At 47.9% G+C, this 23,231-nt stretch overlaps 2 protein-coding genes across 5 annotated transcripts in view; one reads left to right on the top strand and one right to left on the bottom strand.

The window, feature by feature from the left end:
* The window catches only part of ADCY3 (adenylate cyclase 3), a 106,073-nt gene extending 97,499 nt beyond the window's left edge, over nt 1-8,574 (top strand). Inside the window, exons 15-22 of one of the 4 annotated variants that reach the window (XM_017893327.1) lie at nt 205-270; nt 1,704-1,785; nt 3,226-3,384; nt 4,408-4,554; nt 5,129-5,248; nt 6,117-6,240; nt 6,904-7,028; nt 7,600-8,574. In XM_017893327.1, coding sequence (XP_017748816.1) covers nt 205-270; nt 1,704-1,785; nt 3,226-3,384; nt 4,408-4,554; nt 5,129-5,248; nt 6,117-6,240; nt 6,904-7,028; nt 7,600-7,782 — 1,006 coding nt within the window. In that variant the 3' untranslated portion in view covers nt 7,783-8,574. The remainder of the gene's footprint in view (nt 1-204; nt 271-1,703; nt 1,786-3,225; nt 3,385-4,407; nt 4,555-5,128; nt 5,249-6,116; nt 6,241-6,903; nt 7,029-7,599) is intronic. The other 3 variants (XM_017893329.1, XM_017893328.1, XM_017893330.1) reach the window with 3 other exon arrangements.
* Nucleotides 5,385-23,231, bottom strand: part of CENPO (centromere protein O) — a 28,213-nt gene continuing 10,366 nt past the window's right edge. The window contains exons 4-8 of the mRNA XM_017893332.1: nt 13,693-13,810; nt 12,433-12,692; nt 11,371-11,542; nt 10,154-10,320; nt 5,385-8,391 (exon numbers count right to left, since the gene is read on the bottom strand). Of these exons, the coding sequence (XP_017748821.1) occupies nt 8,386-8,391; nt 10,154-10,320; nt 11,371-11,542; nt 12,433-12,692; nt 13,693-13,810 (723 nt within the window). The 3' untranslated portion in view covers nt 5,385-8,385. The remainder of the gene's footprint in view (nt 8,392-10,153; nt 10,321-11,370; nt 11,543-12,432; nt 12,693-13,692; nt 13,811-23,231) is intronic.

Raw genomic sequence — 23,231 nt, 5'->3', positions numbered from 1 at the left:
TGGCTTTCTGCCACTAGGGGTCCTCAGAGGCTTGTTCAAGAGCCAGAGTTCCTGGCGGCTCACAGACGCATCACTGGTTGGCTAGGACCTGGGAATAGATTCTTCCCATTCTCCCTGAGTGGAGGACTTGGGATACCCCGGTGTCTGGCTGGGCATCAGGCTCTTGTTCCCAGATGGGGCCTGACTGTGCTGTTATCTGTCCAGCAGCTTACCTATGGTGACCTTAGAGAAGATGCAGGGATTCACCCCTGGGCTCAACGGCACTGACGGGTAAGGGCCACGGCTTCCCCTCCTGGCCTGCGCTCACAGTCCCTCTTCTAGAGACAGGAATACAACAGGCCCAAGCCCTGTGATCTCACCCTCCAGGAGGCATGTGACCTAGCACATGCAGGTTAGAGGAGCTGGCATGGGTTCCTCCAGGAGGGCTGCAGCAGAGGCAGGATGATTCTGATAGGGACCGGGACATCCAGGCCTCTGCGTGAAGGGCAGTGAGGAGGGAAGGAACTGCCAGGTGAATGGCAGCTGCATGTAACTGGCTGACAGGACAGACAAGCAGGAAAATGAGGGAGGAAGGAACACACTTTGGATTTAGACCTGGCTTCTGAGCCTGCAGCAGGCAGTAATTCTCTGTGGGTCACAGGCAGGTCAGTTTCCACGAGTGGCAGTTTCATCTCTTGAGGAGGATACTGAAGCAGAAGTTCTCTAAGGTCCCTGCCAGTGCCAAGGTTTTAAAATTTTATGACTCAGTGACTTGAATTAGACCTTCAAGAAAGTTTAGAAATAAAAAGATGACCTAATAGAAGAGGGGTAGGACCTGCATAGCCCTTCACAAAAGAACTCTAAATGGCCACTAATAAATGGCACTCAAGTAATCAAGGAAATGCCAGTCACACCCTAATGAAATACCATCACACACGTACTGGTCCAGATAAGTCTGACAATATCAAGTACGGCAGTAACTCTTACACTCCTGATGGGAGTATGAGTTAGTACAGGCACGTTAGAAAATATTTTGATCTATTTAGTAAGGCTGAAAATAAACCTGTGTCCCAGCAATTCCACTCCTACATACACGCCCACGCAGACATGTGTATATGTGTATATATATACATATCTTAGAGAAATTCATGCACATACTCATGTCCCAGGATATATGTATGAGAATATCCAAAGTGGCACTGTTCGTAATAGACATACCCCCTCCCTCGAAACAAATGAAAACAACCCAAATGACATCAACAGGAAATGGATACATAACTGGTATATTCAATACAGTAATGGAAACTAACCACAGCTCCACATAAAAATATGGACGAACGACATAAAAAGCCATGGTGAGATTGTACCCCAGTCCCATGGCTATGAAATCCCATCACTGATGTCTCTTCTGCAAATTCCTGCATGGTCGTAGCTACCTCTGTGATCAGTCAGGCAATGCAGTGTTTCTTAAACACCTGGGGAGCAGCGCCCTGATGTAAATCCCAGGTGTAGCCAGGAGGGGCCAGGGGTTGCCTGGCTGTTGGAGAGGAGGCCAGTGAGTTAAGAAAGCTTTACTGCCCAGGGGGAGCCTGACTTGATGTGAAAGGGCCTAAGGAGCTGGGGTGAGCTCTGGGGCTGGATTGGCAGGAAGCAGCACCGTCTAGTCAGAGGGAATCAGGCCCCCTCCGGGAGGCCCTTTCAGTTGCATGCGCTCTGCCCGGCAGGCTGCCCCTGGTGCCTTCCAAGTACTCCATGATGGTGATGGTGTTCCTCATGATGCTGAGCTTCTACTACTTCTCCCGCCACGTGAGTGCCGCCTGCACGATCCCCGCTCTGTGCCCACAACCCACAGGGCCTCCTGAGAAGCAGCCCCAGGACCTAAGAGACCAAGCTCCTAAGGACTGTGGCTTCCCTTTACCCAGCCCCACACGTGAGCCTGGTCAGGCCACCGCCTTTTCTATATTCAGGCTCCTTCCTCAGTCACACAGGAGGACAGTGCCGCACCTCTTCCATCCGACCCCTCCAGGATGATGAAGGAAGCATGGGAGTGAGGGCAGGAGGGGACAGAGCGAAGGCGCAAACATCTTGAATCAAATCTCTATCCCCTAGGCCAGGGGCTCATGGCCCCTGCACTCCCCATGGTGCTGGGGGACATTAGCACAACTGACCACGGAGCCGGAAGAGAAAGGGAAGGGAGCTGATGGACTTTCTGTTGGGTTAAAAGGAAAAGAGAAGGCCGGGTGCAGTGGCTCATTTTGGGAGGCTGAGGTGGAGGATCACTTGATTCCAGGAGTCTGAGACCAGCCTGGGCAACATGGTGAAACCCCGTGTCTACTAAAAAATACAAAAATTAGCCAGGCATGGTGGCCTGCGCCTGTAATGCCAGCTACTTGGGGGGGTTGAGGCAGGAGGATTGCTTGAATCTGGGAGGTTGAGGCTGCAGTGAGCTGAGATCACACCACTGCACTCCAGCCTGGGTGACAAGTGACGCCCCCCCCTCCCCACCAACCCGACAACAGAGGAAAAGGGAGGGAGAGGGAGGAGAAAGATCCTGTTAGCTCAAGTGCCCCCTAGTGACTTCAGGAAAGCACAGCCTTCCCAAGCCACTTCTCATCCAAATAGTGCCTGCTTAGAAAGGGGACTCCCCTCTGAGCTGGGAGATCCCCACTGCTGCCACCTCCACGAGACAGACCTGCAGCTGAAATTAGGTCCCAGAAGGCCTCCTGGATATCTGCTGTAACTATGGGTCTGGGAACTGCACTGCACTATCGGGTGGCCTTTTGATGAGGAGGAATCCTTGCAGGGTCTTACTTCCCTTGCCATTTAGCCATCTTCCCTCCAGCCTTTCCAAGGGGAGCTCCTCTATTCATGTTCCTGTTTTTCTTCTTTTTTTGAGACTGAGTCTTACTCTGTCGCCCAGGCTGAAGTCCAGTGGTGCAATCTTCGCTCACTGCAACCTCTGCCTCCTGGGTTCAAGTGATTCTCCTGCCTCAGCCTCCCGAGTAGCTGGGATTAACAGGTGCCCGCCACCATGCCCGGTTAATTTTTGTATTTTTAGTAGGGACAGGGTTTCACCATATTGACCAGGCTGGTCTTGAACTCCTGACCTCAGGTGATCCGCCTGCCTCGGCCTCCCAAAGTGCTGGGATTACAGGCGTGAACCACCATGCCTGGCTGTTCCCGTTTTTCATCCTTCTATCCAGTGGCCAGCTCAGAGCACATGCCTCGCCTTGTCTGTGTCTGTAGGTAGAAAAACTGGCACGGACGCTTTTCTTGTGGAAGATTGAGGTCCACGACCAGAAGGAACGTGTCTATGAGATGCGACGCTGGAACGAGGCCTTGGTCACCAACATGTTGCCTGAGCACGTGGCACGCCATTTCCTGGGATCCAAGAAGAGAGATGAGGTGAGGGGTGTGGCCTCAGCCCGGAACCATGAGGCCATGTGTCTCCATCTGTTCTTTCTTTCAGGGAACCCCCCTGGGCCCAGGCCTTCTCAGGGACAGGGGACTGGGGGCCAGGTAGGGCTGAACCTAAACAGCAAACAATGTAAGCAAAAGAGGAGTTTCTCCGGCCTCTCGTAAAGGGCAGTGCTGTAGGCATGGTGATGTGGGCCATACAGCTCTGAGGCCATGTGTCAGAAGACAAGACTTTTCTCTAGAGCACACCTTTCTGTTGCCTGTGAACTTCGCCAAAGTGGTTCCCAGCTCCACAGTACCCTCTTCCTCACAGCTGGGGCTGTTAGAGGAACTAGAGAAGCTGTTTTAAAATTGATTCAAAGTAGTGGCCAGGCACAGTGGCTCACGCCTGTAATCCCAGCACTTTGGGAGGCCGAGGTCAGTGGATCACCTGAGATCAGGAGTTTGAGACCAGCCTGGGCAACATATAGTGAAACCCCGTCTCTACTAAAAATACAAAAATTAACTGGATGTGGTGGTGCACACCTGTCGTCCCAGCTACTTGGGAAACTGAGGAGAATCACTTGAACCCGGAAGTGGAGGTTGCAGTGAGCTGAGATTGTGCCACTCTACTCCAGCCTGGGTGACACAGCAAGACTCCGTCTCTCAAGGAAAAAAAAAAAAAAGTAGCAATGAGCAATTTTTAAATTATTCAGAGTTGGGATAATCTACAGCTGGGCATAGTGGCATGTGCCTGTGGTCCCAGATACCTGGGGTTTGAGGCCGCAGTGCACTTCAATTGTACCTAATCGTGCTTGTTTATTGCCACTGCACTCCAGGCTGCGAAACATAGCAAGACTCAGACTCTTTAAAAAAAAAAAAAAAAAAAAAAAAAGGCTGGGATAATCTAACTGATGTGTGAATACAAAAAGCTGAGTACACATGTCGTGTGTGGAAGAGAGATGCATTTCTCCAGCACATCATCCAGTCAGTCAGACATGCTTTGAACACTTCGGCCCTGCCTCTTTTTAGGAGCTGTACAGCCAGACGTATGATGAGATTGGAGTCATGTTTGCCTCCCTGCCCAACTTTGCTGACTTCTACACAGAGGAGAGCATCAACAATGGCGGTATTGAGTGTCTGCGTTTCCTCAATGAAATCATCTCAGATTTTGACTCTGTGAGTCCCCACCCAGCCCCACACTCTGGCGATGAAGCCGGCCCACTCCACATCACATCCTAGGATAGGCTGCAGAGGCCAGAGAAACCGGCTCCACCATCCCAGATAAGCCCCTTCCGCAATACACAGACTTCTGCAGCCACCTGGAATTACTGGGCTGGGGAAGGGGAGGGGAGGTGGGAGCCCGGGAACTCACCCACAGGGTCACAGGGTAAGGACTGGCCAAGCAACATCTGGAGACCTCTCTGTCCTGGGACCCTCTCCTCAAATTCAGAGCCGGTCAGCACTGATTGGGTAACCTGTATACCAGGGAGAATGCTTTTCCACACACGCGCAGCCCCCCTAGGAGACTGGTGATTTTATGTCAGTGTTGAGGTGGTGGAAATTGAGGCCCAGAATGTCAGGAAGTTCTCCCAGGATCACGTGGCAGATGAGCGGTAGACTAAGTAACAACTATGATAGGAAAGTGTCTCTTGAGTTTAGTGGGGTCCTTGTAAACAGGTACATCTGTCACTGGGTTGGGTCATTCATTTGCCTTGACTGCTGACAATTCTTTTCTGAATCCTGGCCTCAGCTCCTGGACAATCCCAAGTTCCGGGTGATCACCAAGATCAAAACCATTGGCAGCACGTATATGGCGGCTTCAGGAGTCACCCCTGATGTCAACACCAATGGCTTTGCCAGCTCCAACAAGGTAGCTAACCCCAATAGCCAGAGAGGGGATGAGGCTCTGCCCCCAAGCAAGAGATTGGCAGCCCAGACCTACCATGCGGGAAACAAGAACTGCTGTGCAAAGGAGTCCCAGACACATACCACCAGCACCATGTAAATATAAATAGTAGGGTTTATTGAGAAAGTCTGGCAAGCAGAGAAACAGAACACACACACAACCTCCTGCTGTTCACAGCTCAGGCCTAAGATGGTTGTGTTCTGTGGCCAGGCCCCCTTAAGGCTCTGTGCTTTCATAGGAACTGGAGAGCAATTGTTAACAAGGGAAACTTAAAAAGTGTGGCCTTCAGAACTCTGGTCAATGGTAGCCTGTTCATTTGTTAAGCTAATTTAGACCTGTGTTCAGCTACCAGGAGAGAAAATGAGGTGTAGGAGCCCTGGTCCCAAGCTCTGGTCTTAAAACATCATCATCCTGCTTTACCTCTAAGACCATCCCATGGCCCTCTCTATTGTATGGATGAGGTTACAGAAACACGTCCAAGGCGGGTCACCCCCTCCAGTGCTTATCACCTAGTTGAGGGATCCAAACAAGGACAACTTGACAATCACCTAAGGACCAGGCCCAGCCAAGGTGAAGGAGCCCGCCTCACGGTCAGACTCACGGGTCCGTCTCCTCTACCCCCATTGCCCAGTCTTTGCTTAGAGCTGCTACGTGAACTTTGTCACAGTGGCAAGTCGGAGCTAGCGCGGCTGCTGACTCCTTTGTGGGAGGAAAGGAGCCTTGAACATCTAGCTGTGGGGAATCCACCCCCAGAACACTACCAGGGAAGGCAGCAGAGCAGCCTGCTGCGATGAGCGGCCCCTGACACTTTATCCACGGTCCCCTGGCACAGGAGGACAAGTCTGAGAGAGAACGCTGGCAGCACCTGGCTGACCTGGCCGACTTTGCGCTGGCCATGAAGGATACGCTCACCAACATCAACAACCAGTCCTTCAATAACTTCATGCTGCGCATAGGTGAGCGCCCCCAGCCGGCCTGCCGTGGCAGGGGCCTGGCCCACCAGCAGGAGAGACATGGAGGCTCAGGAGGACTGAGGCATTTGGGTGGGGAGGTTCACGCACTCACAAGGCGAGGGGACCTGAAAGACCTTTAGTCCAGACTCCTCTAGATGACTAAACCAAAACCCAGCTGATGTGATGGTCAGGCTATACTGTGCCTACTGTTTACAACAGAAGCCTGGCCTGCCTGACTGAGAAGTGAGTTTGTGATCCATTTCCAGAGGGGTTTCTGTGCCTGCTGAGGGCATGGCTTCCCAGACAAGCCTGCTCTTTGAAAGGAGTTAAGATCACCTGCTCTTCCACTGAGGGGGTCTCATTCCGGAGCGAGGTCACAGGAGATTTGAAATACCAGGTGTATTAGAACTGGCCATTACCATGCTGAGTAAATCTGCATATGGGGGGGGTGGCCGCTGACACTGCCAAGCACACAGATAAACAGGAGACGTGACTGCCACCCTCCAGTAGTATACAGGCAAGTTGAACGAGGACAATGATGTGTTACATAATTAGGAGCTTTGTGGTACAGGTCTGGTGACAAGTTCTATAAAAGAGGAGTTGGTTTCTGAGGCTCATGACAAGGTTTGGCCTGTGGCTGTGCTGAACTTGATGCCTCTACCCTAGGCATGAACAAAGGCGGGGTTCTGGCTGGGGTCATCGGAGCCCGGAAACCACACTACGACATCTGGGGCAATACGGTCAATGTAGCCAGCAGGATGGAGTCCACGGGGGTCATGGGCAACATCCAGGTAAGTCCAGCAGCAGAGCCGGCGTGTGCTCAGACTCGGAACAGTGCTTTCCCATGTGCCCGCCTCCCACCCTGGCCCCGAACAGTTAAGTCCGCAGACAGAGGCATGGGGTGAGTGGAAAGGAGTCCCCGCAATAGCTAGCCTCAGCGCAGGAGGAAATGCTCCCACCCATCCACAAAACCTGGGTTGAAGTTCTGGGTGCGTATGGCCTGCCTCTGGGTATGAACCTTCCGATACCTTGTGATCTCTCAGTGGGGTCTGGTAGAAGAGCTCCACGAAAGGGGCAGAGGGATAGAAGAGCAGGCAGTGGCAGTTTCCAGGCAACAGTGCTGCCACCCAGGTGACCATGGCTGTCCTGGGCAAGAGAAGGCCCCCAGCCAGTCACTCCAGGGCTCTCCTGCCCACCCGCTGCTTGCTGGGGGTGGAAGGAAGGGCTTGGCCAGGGTGCTGAGGGCCCGGTACTGCCTGGGACCCATGGATCAGTGCTCAGCTCCAACCACCCAAAGCCCTACCCGCCCTCAGTCTAGGCTCCCCCAGTAACGCCACATTCTTGCTCCCCATCCCTCTACAGGTGGTAGAAGAAACCCAAGTCATCCTCCGAGAGTACGGCTTCCGCTTTGTGAGGCGGGGCCCCATCTTTGTGAAGGGGAAGGGGGAGCTGCTGACCTTCTTCTTGAAGGGGCGGGACAAGCCAGCCACCTTCCCCAACGGCCCCTCTGTCACACTGCCCCACCAGGTGGTAGACAACTCCTGAACGGCCTCAAGCCTGCAACAGTCCAAACTGGGAGCATTTATTTTTTGGAACTGAAGGACGTCCTGGCCTTCCTGGATTGAAGTGCACACTGGCGGACTTTAGGTTTAGAAATCTCCTCAGCCTTTGTTTGCTCGTGGATGTGTGAACTCTGAGGGTGGCCCTGCTATTCCTCCATGTGCCTGTAGCGTCCCCAGCGTAGGGGTCTTAGGCGTAGGGCTGAACAGTCCTTCTACAGCCCTCGTTCCAATCTCTGCTATCCTTGCCCCTGAGGGGCCCTGGCCACTGTGAGCAGGAGGGTGGCAGAGCTGGGACGAAGCGGCCTTTGCCACTGGGCTGACCGGGACTGTGGAGGGAACACAGGCGGGGAAGCTCTGCTTCAGACGGGGCTTGGTGGGGCGGGACATGGCTGGCAAACGTTTTGCTCCCATTCTGAAGGGAGGTCAAGCAGGATACCTGGTGGTCTCCACGTGGTCCAAGTGAGGTGAGATGGCCCTCGTCCTGGTGTTCCTCATCATCTTGAAAGGTTCTTCTGGAACCCCCGTCCCCTTAGTCATGAGAGCAGAAAGTGCAATATTTCCTTTCACCTGGCAGGGGAGGGGGGGTTTATTTCTGAAAGAAAAATATATAAACAGATCTTCTACATTTATATTTTTAATCTTCTGTTAAATACACTCCGACATTGCCTTGCCTTTTGAGCTCTTGCTACAGTCGCCTTTGCTACTGCTTTAAGAGAATTTACAGGTATTGGTAAAGAACAAGACTGTTTTATTAAAAGCTTTAATCAACTTGAAAGTGATGGTGGAAACTGTGGTAATATCACTTATCTGAGGAGTGCTGTACTTTGCTGACTCATGCCACTGGTCCCCACCATAGGCCTGGAAGGCAGGAGCTTGAAGGTCTCATCATAGCTCACTGTACCCCGGAACTCCTACAGCCTGGCCCTCTTTTATTCTTCAACTGCTTTCTTCTAAAGGGTACTCCAAGCTGGCTTTAGTCCCCTGCACTGTTCCCGGAGCTCTCCCACATGGAGGTTACTTCATGACCGTGAGGTCTAGGAAGTGGCCATTGCAGGTTAAGTCTGAATGTGGTCTTGGGCCAGTCATGACTCCTGACTCCTATCTGTGCCTGGGCAAGGGAGAGCTAGGGACAAAAACAGGAGAACCTGGTCAGCCAGACACAGGTCTTCATATCTGACCCACACGCCAAGGAACCAGGGGTGCCAGCAAATTGGGACACTAACCTCAGAGCCTGCAGGAGAGGGAAGACCCAGGGGGCGCCTGAGTCCCCCTGAGTTTATGGGCAGATTTCTAACCGTGCTTTTTCAGCGGGGACTTCTTAGTACATTCAGAGCTCTACTAAACTGTTTTAGAAAAACAAAATATGAGACAGATTGAATGCTGATTATTTTATCCTACTGCTTTCTCACACCATGTTTATAAAGCAGTGGCCTAGAATACACTGCACCTAACCAAACACCGAAGAACTTCCTTTTCAAAAGTTTCAAAGAGGAAAATGAGGAAAAATTACTTAAAGCTTCCATAAAAGCTAGAAATACTTTCCTTTAAAAAAAACATTGGGTCTTCTTTATTATCTTCATTAGTGAATGTGGGTTGTTTTTCCATTTATTTATATCAGTGTTTCTCAACACAATCAAGCTACTGCAGTTTGAGTGGAGTGCTACATTTCTGTGAGAGCCCTTTTAAAATTTTAGGATTTTTGGCATCTCTATTCCTGCCATTAAATTAGTAGCATTTGGCCGGGCACGGTGGCTCACGCCTGTAATCCCAGCACTTTGGGAGGCCGAGGCGGGCGGATCACAAGGTCAGGAGATCGAGACCACAGTGAAACCCCGTCTCTACTAAAATACAAAAAAAAAAAAATTAGCCGGGCGCAGTGGCGGGTGCCTGTAGTCCCAGCTACTCAGGAGGCTGAGGCAGGAGAATGGCGTGAACCCGGGAGGCGGAGCTTGCAGTGAGCCGAGATCGCGCCACTGCACTCCAGCCTGGGCAACAGAGCGAGACTCTGTCTCCAAAAAAAAAAAGTAGCAGTTACTGTGACAACTTAATGCCCTCAATAATTTGGTATTTTTCCCTATTTTTTTCATAAGTACTTCTTGAGTGATACACCTTTTTCAAAAAATGGCTTTTATTGCCCCACAAATGATTTTCAACTAAAATGTATGATCAATTAATACCTTTAAAAAACATGATCTTGAGCATTTTAAGAAGTGACCAGGAAATCATGGGAACTGTTCAAAAATGCCAGTGTCTATACTCAAACCTGCTCTTCTATCCAGATGAAAAAGGTAGGTGTCTCTCTTCATCAGAAGGGCCCCACCTGTCTGGCACTGTCTTCAGTACTGGTTACTTACCTCTGAGGTGTTCCCAGTGCAGTGAAAACAATCTATTAGGAGACCAGACCCATCCAACTTTTCTCTTCTTGCAAATGAGGCAAACACTTGATGCAGGGGCTTCGTACAGAACAGAGTTTCATGAGATGCTCGTTGCTCCTCCCATGAAGTGGATAATGCTTCCTCTCCTAAAAAGAAAGATTCCACCAATCTCATTCAGTGCAGCTGGGGGAATCGGAGCCTGGATCACTGATATTCTGGACCCATTGGACCCATACAGTTTGTTTTGGTGGGGGGGTCTGCACTAAGGCTGCCCCTTATTGGACCAATGCAATCTAGAGACTGGGGACTTGAACCAGACTGCCCAGAGAAATCAAAGACCGATGGTGGGAAATCTGGGGCAGCTTCAAAATTTCTGCCTCCTAAAACATTTTACCCAATTTTCATTATTGCCCATGTCACATTTAACTGAAACAGGTTCACCAAAAAGTCTCTCAGCCAGTCTGGAAGAATTTCCATTTAAGAGACTGCTTCACAGGGAGGAGTAAGTGTGTGCTGGCACGTCATGTCCATTTGTCTTCGTAGTGAAATGAGTCTTCTGGCTCCATTCACCATAACTGACCCATGACTCAGCCTTATCATTAGGTGTCTTTCCTGAAGCAGGGCCCCCAATGAAAACAATTATAGGCTGCAAGAACACTGGCAGAGGTGGGTGGGCAAATAAGGAGGGAAAATGGGGACAATCATGTTTACTATTTACAAAGAGGAAGGAAAAGATTGGTAGAAACAAGAATGTTCTGGCTGGGCACAGTGGCTCATGCCTGTAATCCCAGTACTTTGGGAGGCCAAGGCAGGCAGATCACGAGGCCAGAATATCAAGACCATCCTGGTTAACACGGTGAAACCCCATCTCTACTAAAAAATACAAAAAAATTAGCCGGGTGTGGTGGCGGGCGCCTGTAGTCCCAGCTACTCAGGAGGCTGAGGCAGGAGAATGGTGTGAACCCAGGAGGCGGAGCTTGCAGTGAGCCGAGACTGCGCCACTGCACCCCAGCCTGGGCAACAGAGCCAGACTCCATCTCAAAAGAATGTTCTGTCTTAGCAGTCTGAGTAACACATAGCTTATTTATGAAAACAAAGTGTCTCAAAAGGCCTACTTCATGGATTCTACCTGTTTTCCCTGTTTTACTCGAATAAACTGGGATATGAGAATTGCTGCACCGAGGCACCCTTCTTACCTTGACATGTCACGGTGACGTCAGTGGGAAGAGTTGCTGTGAGGTCCTTATACAGCAATCTAGCACAGAACGGGAACGACTGACCACCTGGGTCCAGTTTGTAAGTAAATGACAGCAAGTTACACAGTGGGTTTCTCTGCAAGGGCCCAGTCAGGAGGGCTGCAAAGTCACTCTGAGAGGGGTGAGGAACAAAATGAAGTACAGGATGACTGCAGTTCCAAAGGTGGTGTTTACTGACACTTCAATTATGTCAACCAAAAAGAGGCCCATCAATTACATTTCAGAGAAATAAATGAGGGGCAGAAAAAGTTCTGAAAGAAGGACTAATGAAAAAGATGTGTAAGATAACTAAGAGTCAGTGGCAGCCCGCAAAGCCCTACAGGCCTAAATGGCCAGGGGTACAGCTCCACAAGAGACTGTTGCTGCAAAAACTTCACTGACGTTACAAAGGTAAGATGCTTCATGACTGCATCCACATTTCAATTTAAGTTAAACCTACAACTGAGAGCTGCAGGGTGATTCCAAATACATAGAGGAGGAAATGCTAAGCTCGTAGGGGTCACTTACAGCCATATGCATTCATTTCCCCATTACTTTTTTCACCCAAACTTAGCTCCACTGCAACCCAAAAAGGTAGGCTAGAGTTTAGGGGAAGTTGGACAGCATTCTTCCACGGCACTGCAGAAATCCTTCTTCTCTTTCTAATGAGATCTATACCCAAGGTTCGGCAAGGCACTTGGTACGGTACATAGTAGGCACTCTATAAATCCTTGTTGAATCAAAAGTATAGCAACTGCACTCTGTACAATCTTATGATAAAAGCTTGAAGACCACCATTCAAGGGTGCATAATCCTTTAACCAGTACCCAAGCTTCAAAGCCATCCAGAGTTTCAAAAGAAAAGAGGGTGGGATAGTGCTTTTATATAAATAAGAAGCATCGGAAAGGTAATGGTCAAACTGCTAACTCAGAGTTAGGAAACACTGAAAATACAAAAAACATCCCCCCTTTCCCCTTTTATCTTAGGCCCACAAATGAGGCATATAACATCCCAGAGAGACACCTGAAGCCGGTCTGCCTGGTACTTCCTCCCAGAGTAAGCATTCAGGTATTCGCAGAGACTGAACAGGAAGTGCTGGATGTTGGTCTGTAAGTATTTTGCAGCTATTTCTTCCAGAGGAATGAAGACTGGGACTGAATGGTGATGTATCCGGAGTGGTTTCTGTATGACAAGGTCCACAAAATAGGAAGCCAATAGGTTCCCCTCAAAAGCAGTACTGATGCAGACACAAACTCCTCGGCTGGTCAGCTTACCACTGAGTCCTGAGGCAAACGAGAAGACACCTCAACAGACAGCAGGCCAAGGTGACATCTTACTCATCTGTGCCTCCAGTAGCTTCCACAGTGCCCAGAATATGTATACTTTGTAAACAAATGTTTGCTGAATGAGTATCACAGGCTCATTCTTCCCCTTGACTCCGGCTCACTTTGAGTTGTTAAAACCATGGAAGAATGGTAAAAATGAAAAAACATCCTAAATATCAAAGTATTGAGAAAATTTTTTTTTTTTTCCGTAGGCTGGAGAGCAGTGGCACGATCTCAGCTCACTGCAATCTCAACTTCCTGGGCTTAAGCAATCCCCCCATCTCGGCCTCCTGAATAGCTGGGACCACAAGCGCATGCCACCTCATCTGGCTCATTTTTTAATTTTTAGTTGAAATGAGATCTTGCTGTGTTGCCCAGGCTGGTCTCGAACTCCTGGACTTAAGTAATCCTGCCTCAGCCTCCCAAAGTGATGGGATTACAGGCATGAGCCACTGTGCAAGGCCAAAAATCTAATTTATAGCTATTCTTTTTTTCTGAGTGCGAAATAATTTGTCATAGTCCCCAGTTCTTCCCACAATTATCTTGTGGCATAGATGGGAGAATAAATCCCTACTTATGGTGAAACAGAGACTTGAGAAGTTCAAATTACTTCACTAGCAGCATAAAACAAGCCAGCAGTAAAGGCAGTTATAGTACAGGGTCTGGCACATGACGAACTGTTAAAATGAATGGAATAAGCCAGCCACCAACTCAGCTGCTGTACAAAGAAGCCAATCTTGTAGGTGAAGATAGGCCTACAAATAGCATGTCAGCTGTGTGTGTGTGTATATGTGTGTGTGTGTGTATGTGAGAGAGAGAGAGAGAGAGAGAGAGAGAGGAGGGCACAGGGTGTAAAATACTATAAATTATGAAATAAGTCCAGGACTAATAATAACACATCTAGCAAACTCACTAGAGACAGACCCAGACTAAATTAGGTTAAAAAAACAAACGAAACCTGTAAAATGATACGCCTGCAGAACGGCTTTCACGTTTTCCAGTTTCTCTTCCAATGCTTCTTGCTCATTGACCTCCACTGTTCGGTTGGGTTCTACATTGGCAATACGTGCTTTCACCTGCAAGATATGCAGCAAATCGATCTAGGTACAAAGGTGTGCACCACAACGTCCCCACCCTCACCCAACTGGATAAAAGCTAAATGCAGGGCACATGATGTGATACATCAACGCTACAGTGGCCGGCCAGTTATTGCTATGAGTTTACAGCAGAGGAAGAATATCATGGGTCACAATGCCAGGAATCAGAAGTGGAGATTGTATGGGTCTGAAGAACAATTCGAATTTTGATGGATGGAGAGAACTGAGAAAGTAGCAAGAAAAGGTTGTGTGGAAAGTCTAGGCTAAGCACAGGGTGGACAAAACAGGTGGCTAGAGGCAAGGCTGGGGAAGTTGGCCTTGGACAGTGTGGGGTTTCAAATGCCAGGGCTCCAAGGCTTACGCTGCTAGCTATGGCCCAGCAGAAGGTACCAGGCCAACCCGCCCTCTGAGAACAACTACGCAAGGTGGATAAAATACCAAAAAGAAATAGGCAAGCAAAGAGAGCAAATGGTTTGAAGGCATTCCACAAGGATCTAAATAGCCAGGACTGGAGAAGAGTGACAAATGCTCTGAAGTCAGCTGGCTTCCCTGCAGCCTCTGGCCTCAGAGCATTTCCTTATTCACAGGCAAGGCACACTGGGCCACATAGAAAGGCGTAAGCTAGACTCCGCAGCATAAATAAAAAAAAACTCCATCCAGAATAAACCCTGGACATTAATGGTATCAAAGCAGACTTTCTATGGGCCAAGATCCCATAGAAAAGGGAACTCAACATTCTGCTTGCAATCTGCCCTCCCGGCATTTGCTAATTCCTAAACTGGGGAATGAGGTGTGACTGGGGACTGAGAAACCACACAGAAAGAAGCTGCTTGGCCGGGCACAGTGGCTCACGCCTGTAATCCCAGCACTTTGGGAGGCTGAGGCGGGTGGATCACGAGGTTAGGAGTTTGAGACCAGCCTGACCAACATGGTGAAACCCTGTTTCTGGCCGGGCGCGGTGGCTCAAGCCTGTAATCCCAGCACTTTGGGAGGCCGAGACGGGCGGATCATGAGGTCAGGAGATCGAGACTATCCTGGCTAATACGGTGAAACCCCGTCTCTACTAAAAAATACAAAAAAAAAACTAGCCGGGCGACGAGGCGGGCGCCTGTAGTCCCAGCTACTCGGGAGGCTGAGACAGGAGAATGGCGTGAACCCAGGAGGCGGAGCTTGCAGTGAGCTGAGAGCCGGCCACTGCACTCCAGCCTGGGCAGCAGAGCAAGACTCCATCTCAAAAAAAAAAAAAAAAAGAAACCCTATTTCTGCTAAAAATACAAAAATTAGCCAGGTGTGGTGGCGTGCACCTGTGACCCCAGCTACTCAGGAGGCTGAGGCAGGAAGGAGAATTGCTTGAATCCGGGAGGTGGAGGTTTCAGTGAGCCGAGATTGCGCCACTGCACTCTAGCCTGGGCGACAGAGCGAGACTGTCTCAAAAAAAAAAAGAAGCTGCTAAAGGGGAAAAAAGCCAAGGAGAGATTTTGCTAGAACAAAATGTGGATTTCAGGGCCTGCCAGGGAAGAGGAGCCTTAATAGACCCGTCCCCAACACACTCCCAAACTTTCAATTGAAGGTCCTAAAAAACGCTATGCCCTAGGAGCAATGGAAACCGGAAATAGACCACCTCAACTGAATTAAGGTGATGTGCCCATACGCTATCTACCTGCCAGAAAGACTAAAATTTCCTCTGGAGGAAGATAACATACTCAGAACCCATATCGCCTCCTCAGAACCCATATCGCCTCCCCTCACCTCCTCTTCCCTTCCTTTCTTTTTTCCAGATCGAGTTTTGCTCTTGTTACCCAGGCTGGAGTGCAATGGCTCGATCTCGGCTCACTGCAACTTCTGCCTCCCAGGTTCAAGTGATTCTCCTGCCTCAGCCTCTGGAGTAGCTGGGATTATAGGCACCCGCCACCACACCTGGCTAATCTTTGTATTTTAGTAAAGACGGGGTTTCACCATGTTGGCCAGGCTGGTCTTGAACTGCTGACCTCAGGTGATCCATCCACCTTGGCCTCCCACAAGTGCTGGGATTACAGGTGTGAGCCACTGCACCTGGCCTCCATATATTTTTTCATACACAATACTCATCATTGAATTAAAAAAAAAAAAAGAAAAAAAGAAAAAAAAACTACAGGCATACCAGGAAAGAGAAACAGAAGACTGAAAGCCGAGAGGAAAAGAAGACCACAGAACGGATGCCAGGGGATTCAGCTATCTGAATGATGGAGCATGGCCACTAAAACAGGCTAAAAGATGGAAACTCAGACCAAAGAGCTGGAATCTATAAAGAACCAGATGGAAATCTTAGAACCAAAAAAAAATACGTAACTCAAATTAGAATTTTAATAGATTTTAAAGCCAACTAGACAAATAAGATCTTACGTGGAGTGGAAAATAGGCATATTTTCATATCCAGATTAAAGTACAGAGAAAAAAGTAAGATTAGAAAATTAGTAAGGGCCGGGCGCGGTGGCTCAAGCCTGTAATCCCAGCACTTTGGGAGGCCGAGACGGGCGGATCACGAGGTCAGGAGTTCGAGACCATCCTGGCTAACACGGTGAAACCCCGTCTCTACTAAAAAATACAAAAAGCTAGCCGGGCGAGGTGGCGGGCGCCTGTAGTCCCAGCTACTTGGGAGGCTGAGGCAGGAGAATGGGGTAAACCCGGGAGGCAGAGCTTGCAGTGAGCTGAGATCCGGCCACTGACCTCCAGCCTGGGCGACAGAGCGAGACTCTGTCTCAAAAAAAAAAAAAAGTACAGTTTNGCTACTCAGGAGGCTGAGGCAGGAAGGAGAATTGCTTGAATCCGGGAGGTGGAGGTTTCAGTGAGCCGAGATTGCGCCACTGCACTCTAGCCTGGGCGACAGAGCGAGACTGTCTCAAAAAAAAAAAAGAAGCTGCTAAAGGGGAAAAAAGCCAAGGAGAGATTTTGCTAGAACAAAATGTGGATTTCAGGGCCTGCCAGGGAAGAGGAGCCTTAATAGACCCGTCCCCAACACACTCCCAAACTTTCAATTGAAGGTCCTAAAAAACGCTATGCCCTAGGAGCAATGGAAACCGGAAATAGACCACCTCAACTGAATTAAGGTGATGTGCCCATACGCTATCTACCTGCCAGAAAGACTAAAATTTCCTCTGGAGGAAGATAACATACTCAGAACCCATATCGCCTCCTCAGAACCCATATCGCCTCCCCTCACCTCCTCTTCCCTTCCTTTCTTTTTTCCAGATCGAGTTTTGCTCTTGTTACCCAGGCTGGAGTGCAATGGCTCGATCTCGGCTCACTGCAACTTCTGCCTCCCAGGTTCAAGTGATTCTCCTGCCTCAGCCTCTGGAGTAGCTGGGATTATAGGCACCCGCCACCACACCTGGCTAATCTTTGTATTTTTAGTAAAGACGGGGTTTCACCATGTTGGCCAGGCTGGTCTTGAACTGCTGACCTCAGGTGATCCATCCACCTTGGCCTCCCACAAGTGCTGGGATTACAGGTGTGAGCCACTGCACCTGGCCTCCATATATTTTTTCATACACAATACTCATCATTGAATTAAAAAAAAAAAAAGAAAAAAAGAAAAAAAAACTACAGGCATACCAGGAAAGAGAAACAGAAGACTGAAAGCCGAGAGGAAAAAGAAGACCACAGAACGGATGCCAGGGGATTCAGCTATCTGAATGATGGAGCATGGCCACTAAAACAGGCTAAAAGATGGAAACTCAGACCAAAGAGCTGGAATCTATAAAGAACCAGATGGAAATCTTAGAACCAAAAAAAAATACGTAACTCAAATTAGAATTTTAATAGATTTTAAAGCCAACTAGACAAATAAGATCTTACGTGGAGTGGAAAATAGGCATATTTTCATATCCAGATTAAAGTACAGAGAAAAAAGTAAGATTAGAAAATTAGTAAGGGCCGGGCGCGGTGGCTCAAGCCTGTAATCCCAGCACTTTGGGAGGCCGAGACGGGCGGATCACGAGGTCAGGAGTTCGAGACCATCCTGGCTAACACGGTGAAACCCCGTCTCTACTAAAAAATACAAAAGCTAGCCGGGCGAGGTGGCGGGCGCCTGTAGTCCCAGCTACTTGGGAGGCTGAGGCAGGAGAATGGGGTAAACCCGGGAGGCAGAGCTTGCAGTGAGCTGAGATCCGGCCACTGACCTCCAGCCTGGGCGACAGAGCCAGACTCCCTCTCAAAAAAAAAAAAAAAAAAAAAAAAAAAAAAAAAAAAAAAAAAAGAAAATTAGTAAGACATAGGTCACAGAAAACAAACAAACAAAACCATACCTGGGAGCCCCAGAAATAGAGAAAAAATGAGAAGATGCACTATTTAAAGAGATATTGGCCAATGTTGTAAAACAGATGAAAAACATCACGTAATTAAAGAAGCTTTACAAGCACCAAGGAGGATTAAAAAAAATATCATGCTTAGCCACATTGATATAAAATTGTTAAAAACCAAAGACAAACCCTTCAGTCCAAGGAAAAAGACATATTATATTCACAAACATAAGACTAACACGTGACTAATAAGGCCAACACCTCACACCTGACAGATTCTATGGCCCCAGAAGACAACAAAATGATACAAAGTTTGAAAGAAAATAAATTTTGGCCGGGCGCGGTGGCTCAAGCCTGCAATCCCAGCACTTTGGGAGGCCGAGACGGGCGGATCACAAGGTCAGGAGATCAAGACCATCCTGGCTAACATGGTGAAACCCCGTGTCTACTAAAAAATACAAAAAACTAGCCGGGCGAGGTGGCAGGCGCCTGTAGTCCCAGCTACTCGGGAGCCTGAGGCAGGAGAATGGCGTGAACCCGGGAGGCAGAGCTTGCAGTGAGCTGAGATCCGGCCACTACACTCCAGCCTGGGTGACAGAGCGAGACTCCGTCTCAAAAAAAAAAAAAAAAAAAAAAAAAAAAAAAAAAATAAATTCTAATATCTAACTATATACTCACCAAATATATTCTTAAAAAATAAAAAACATAGTGAAATAAAGATGTTTTCAGACAAATATAGAGATTTTACTGCCAGCAATACCAAAAGAAGTACCAAAAGGAGCTACTTAACTGAAAGAAAATAATCACAGATGGAAATGTAGAAATGTAGGAAATGAAGAGCAATGAAAAGGGTAAATATGTGTCTAACGCTAAAGGAATGTTGACTATATGTGACAAATAAAGACAATGAAATACTATGGTAGACTGAGATCCAAACAGATCAGTAATCACATTAAAAGTTAATGGACTTGCTGGGTGCGGTGGCTCACGCCTGTAATTCCAGCACTTTGGGAGGCCAAGGCGGGCGGACCATGAAGTCAGGAGTTCGAGACCAGACTGGCCAACATGGTGAAACCCCGTCTCTACTAAAAATACAAAAAATTAGCTCTGTGTGGTGGCGGGCCCCTGAAATCCCAGCTACTCAGGAAGCTGAGGCAGGAGAATTGCTTGAACTAGGAGGCAGAGGTTGCAGTGAGCCAAGATAGTGCCAATGCACTCTAGCCTGGGTGACAGAGTGAGACTCTGTCTTAAAAAAAAAAAAAAAAAAGGTCATGGACTAAATACTCCAATTAAAACACAAACATTGGCCAGGCATAGTGGCTCACACCTATAATCCCAGCACTTTAGCAGGCTGGGACCAGCAGATCACTTGAGGCCAGGAGTTCAAGACCAGCCTGGCCAACATGGTGAAACACCCGTCTCTACTCAAAATACAAAAATTAGCCAGGCATGGTGGTGCACGCCTGTAGTCTCACCTACTTGGGAGGCTGAGGCATGAGAATTGTTTGAAGCCAGGAGGCAGAAATTGCAGTGAGCTGAGATCTCACCACTGCACTCCAGCCTGGGTGACAGAGCAAGACTCTGTCTCGAAAAATAATAATAATAATAATAATAAATAATAGACAATTGTCAAGTTGGATTAAAAATACCTAACTATATGCTACTTACAAGAAGAATACCTTAAATGTAAGGTCATTTAAAGATTGGAAGCAGAAAGATAGAAAAAACTTACCCTGCAGGCCGGGTACAGTGGCTCATGCCTGTAATCCCAGAACTTTGGGAGGCCGAGGCAGGCAGATCACCTGAGGTCAGGCGTTTGAGACCAGCCCGGCCACCGTGGTGAAACCCCGTCTCTACTAAAAATAAAATGCGGGCGCGGTGGGTCAGCTGTAATCCTAGCACTTGAGGAGGCTGAGGCAGAGAATGGGCGGGAACGGGAGGCGGCAGCTGTGCAGGTGAGCTGAGATCCGGCACTGCACTCCATCCCTGCGGCGACAGAGCGCGACTCACGTCCACCCCTCAGGAAAAAAAAAACAAAAAAAAAAAAAAAAATATATATACTTACTTATATTATACTAACTACACACCACACCATACTACTATACCTATGTCTCGGCTAATATAAATTAGCCGACGCGCTGGGTGGCCTGTCGCGCTCGTCCTCCCAGCTACTTGCGCGCGCTCGCGCGGCCACCCGATCGCTTGAACCCCGGGGGCCGGCAGGTTCCAGTGAGCAGAGATAGCACCACTCGCACTCCAGCCCCCGGCGAGGCACACAGCAAACTTCACGTCTACAAAAAACGGGCCGGCGCGTCCGGCTGGCTCACGCTGCTCTCCAGCACTGTTGGGAGGCTGAGAGTGGGCGGATGCATAGAGTAAGAAGTCGTGACACTCCCTGGCTAACAGGGTGAACCCCCGTCTTCTACTAAAAAATACAAAAAAAAAAAAAAAAAAAAAAAAATTAGGCTGGGCCGCGTGGTAGCATGCCCTGGTAGTCCCCAGCTACTGCCAGAGGCCTGACGGAACGGAGAATGGCGGGCTGAACCCAGGAAGGTCAACGAGTTTTTGCAGTGAGCTGGGAGACCGACGCCCACTAAGCACTCAAGCCTGGGCGGACCAAACGCGAAGACTACACGATCTCAAAAAATAAATAAATACAATACTTTACCCCTGCAAATGTTTCCACCCAGATATACTGCTGTCTAGGATTTCATCAAGTAGATTTTCCCCCTTTTAATTTTTATTTTTTGTTTTTAAAGATGGGGGGGGGCCTCTCACTTATGTTGCCCAGCGCTGATTCCTAAATCCCTGGGCTTCAAGTGATGGCCTCTCCCCCAGGCTCCACAAAGCGCTTGGGATTCGACAGGCATAAGCCACCCGCACTGGCCCCAATGTCCAAAGCGCCGATTTTAAGGCAAGACCAGGCTCCTAACCTCAACACCTTCAAGGGCGCCCGGCCGCGTGGGCTCAATGCCTGTATTCCCAACACTTTGGGACGGCCGCGACGCGGTGGACACGAGGGTCAGGCAGATCGAGACACCCTGGCTTAACATGGTGAAACCCCGCATCTCCTACTCAGAAAATACAAAAACTTAGCCGGCGGCCGTCGCGTTGGCGGGCGCCTGTAGTCCCCAGCTACTCGGAGGCTGAGGCAGGAGAATCGGTGTGAACCGCGCGAGAGGCGGAGCTTGCAGTGACTGGCAGATTGTGCTACTGCACCCGCCAGCCTGGGTGACAGAGCGAGACTCCATCTCAAAAAAAAAAAAAAAAAAAAAAAAAAAAAAAAAAAAAAAACAAATTAAAAGGAATATTTCATAATAATAAAAAGTCAACTAAATCAGGAAGATACAGTAATCCTAAATTTGTTTCCACCCAATATATAAAGAAACATAGAATAAAAGGGGAAAATTCATCTACAATCACAGTGGGAGATTTTAACAAATCTATTTCAGTAACAAAACAAGCAAGTAGTCAAGGAAATCAGTAAGGATGTAAGATTTTTTTTTTGAGACAGAGTTTCGCTCTGTTGCCCAGGCTGGAGTGGAGTGACAGGATCTCGGCTCACTGCAACCTCTGCCTCCCAGGTTCAAGTGATTCTCCTGCCTCAGCCTCCCACATAGCTGGGATTACAGGCATGTGCCACCACACCCAGCTAAGGATATAAGATATTTAAACAACATGATGAACACACTAGGCCTATTTGATATATATAGAATATAAGAGCCAACAAATGCAAAATCCACATTTAATGCACATGGAATATTTATAAAAACCGACCACATGCTGAGTCATATTCTCTGACCATATGGAATTAAGCTATAAATTAGTAACTTAAAACAAAAAAACTGAGTATCAACATTTTTGGAAATTAATTAGTACACTTATAAAACAAACCCATGGGCCAAAGAAGATAACACAATGGAAATTAACAATATTTGAATTGAAATGATAATGAAAATATAACATATCAAAACTTGTGGGGTATAAAGGAAAAAAAAATACAAAAGCAAAACAAAAAAAAATACAAACAAAGAAAAGAAAAAGAAAACTTGTGGGACACATTTAAACCTGTGGTTAGAGGGAAATTTTTTAACCTTAAATGTATTTAAAGAGAAAAGAAGTCTAAAAGATATCAATAAGTATTCATCTCAAGAAGCTAAAGGAACAACTAAAATTCAGAGAGTAATGGAAGAAAATAATAATGAGCAGAAATCAATGAAAATACAAAACAAATGAACAAGAGAGAAAATCAGCAAAGCCAAAAAGTTGGTTCTCTGAAAAAAGGCACAAAAGTGATGAAACATACCAAGACTGCTCAAGGAGACAGAAACGGAGTGAGAGCAAGCACAAATGACCAATATCCGAATAAAAAATGAGACAGCATCACTGATCCATCCTAGTCACAAGACAGTAGGCTGTTCTAAAAAAAATTTCAAACTTTAGGCCGGGCATGGTGGCTCATGCCTGGAATCCCAGTACTTTGGGAGGCCGAGGCGGATGAATCATGAGGTCAGGACATCGAGACCACAGTGAAACCCCGTCTCTACTAAAAATACAAAAAAATTAGCCGGGTGTGGTGGCGGGCACCTATAGCCCCAGGGGAGGCTGAGGCAGGAGAATGGCGTGAACCCGGGAGGCGGAGCTTGCATTGCAGTGAGCTGAGATCACGCCACTGCACTCCAGCCTGGGCGACATAGCGAGACTCTGTCTCAAAGGAAAAAAAAAAAATTTCAAACTTTAAATGTGAGTTTACATAAAATGAACAAACTGCAAAATGCAACATACCAAAAGTGACCCAAGAAGAAACAGGAAATCTGAACAGCTTATGCTGATCAAAGAAACTGGATCAGAAATTAAAACCTTCCCACAGAGAAGGCCCAAAGAGCTTCACCAGGGAATTCCTTAACAAAATGTAAGAAAAAATAACACCAATAGTATATAAAGTCTTTCAAAGAATAGAAAAAAAAAGGAAAATGTCTCTAAGAGCAACATAAAACTTGATGCCAAAACCTGACAAAGTTATTACAAAAAAATCATAGGGCAATCTCTCTCATGAATTTAGATGCAAAAGTTCTAATAACTAATATCAGCAAGTCAGATTTAGCATTATATATATATATATA

Source organism: Rhinopithecus bieti, unplaced genomic scaffold (genome assembly GCF_001698545.2).
Source record: "Rhinopithecus bieti isolate Rb0 unplaced genomic scaffold, ASM169854v2 scaffold_23816, whole genome shotgun sequence".
NCBI classification, from domain to species: domain Eukaryota; kingdom Metazoa; phylum Chordata; class Mammalia; order Primates; family Cercopithecidae; genus Rhinopithecus; species Rhinopithecus bieti.
The sequence above is the reverse complement of the archived record's forward strand: the minus strand, read 5'-3'. Positions and strand labels throughout refer to the sequence as shown.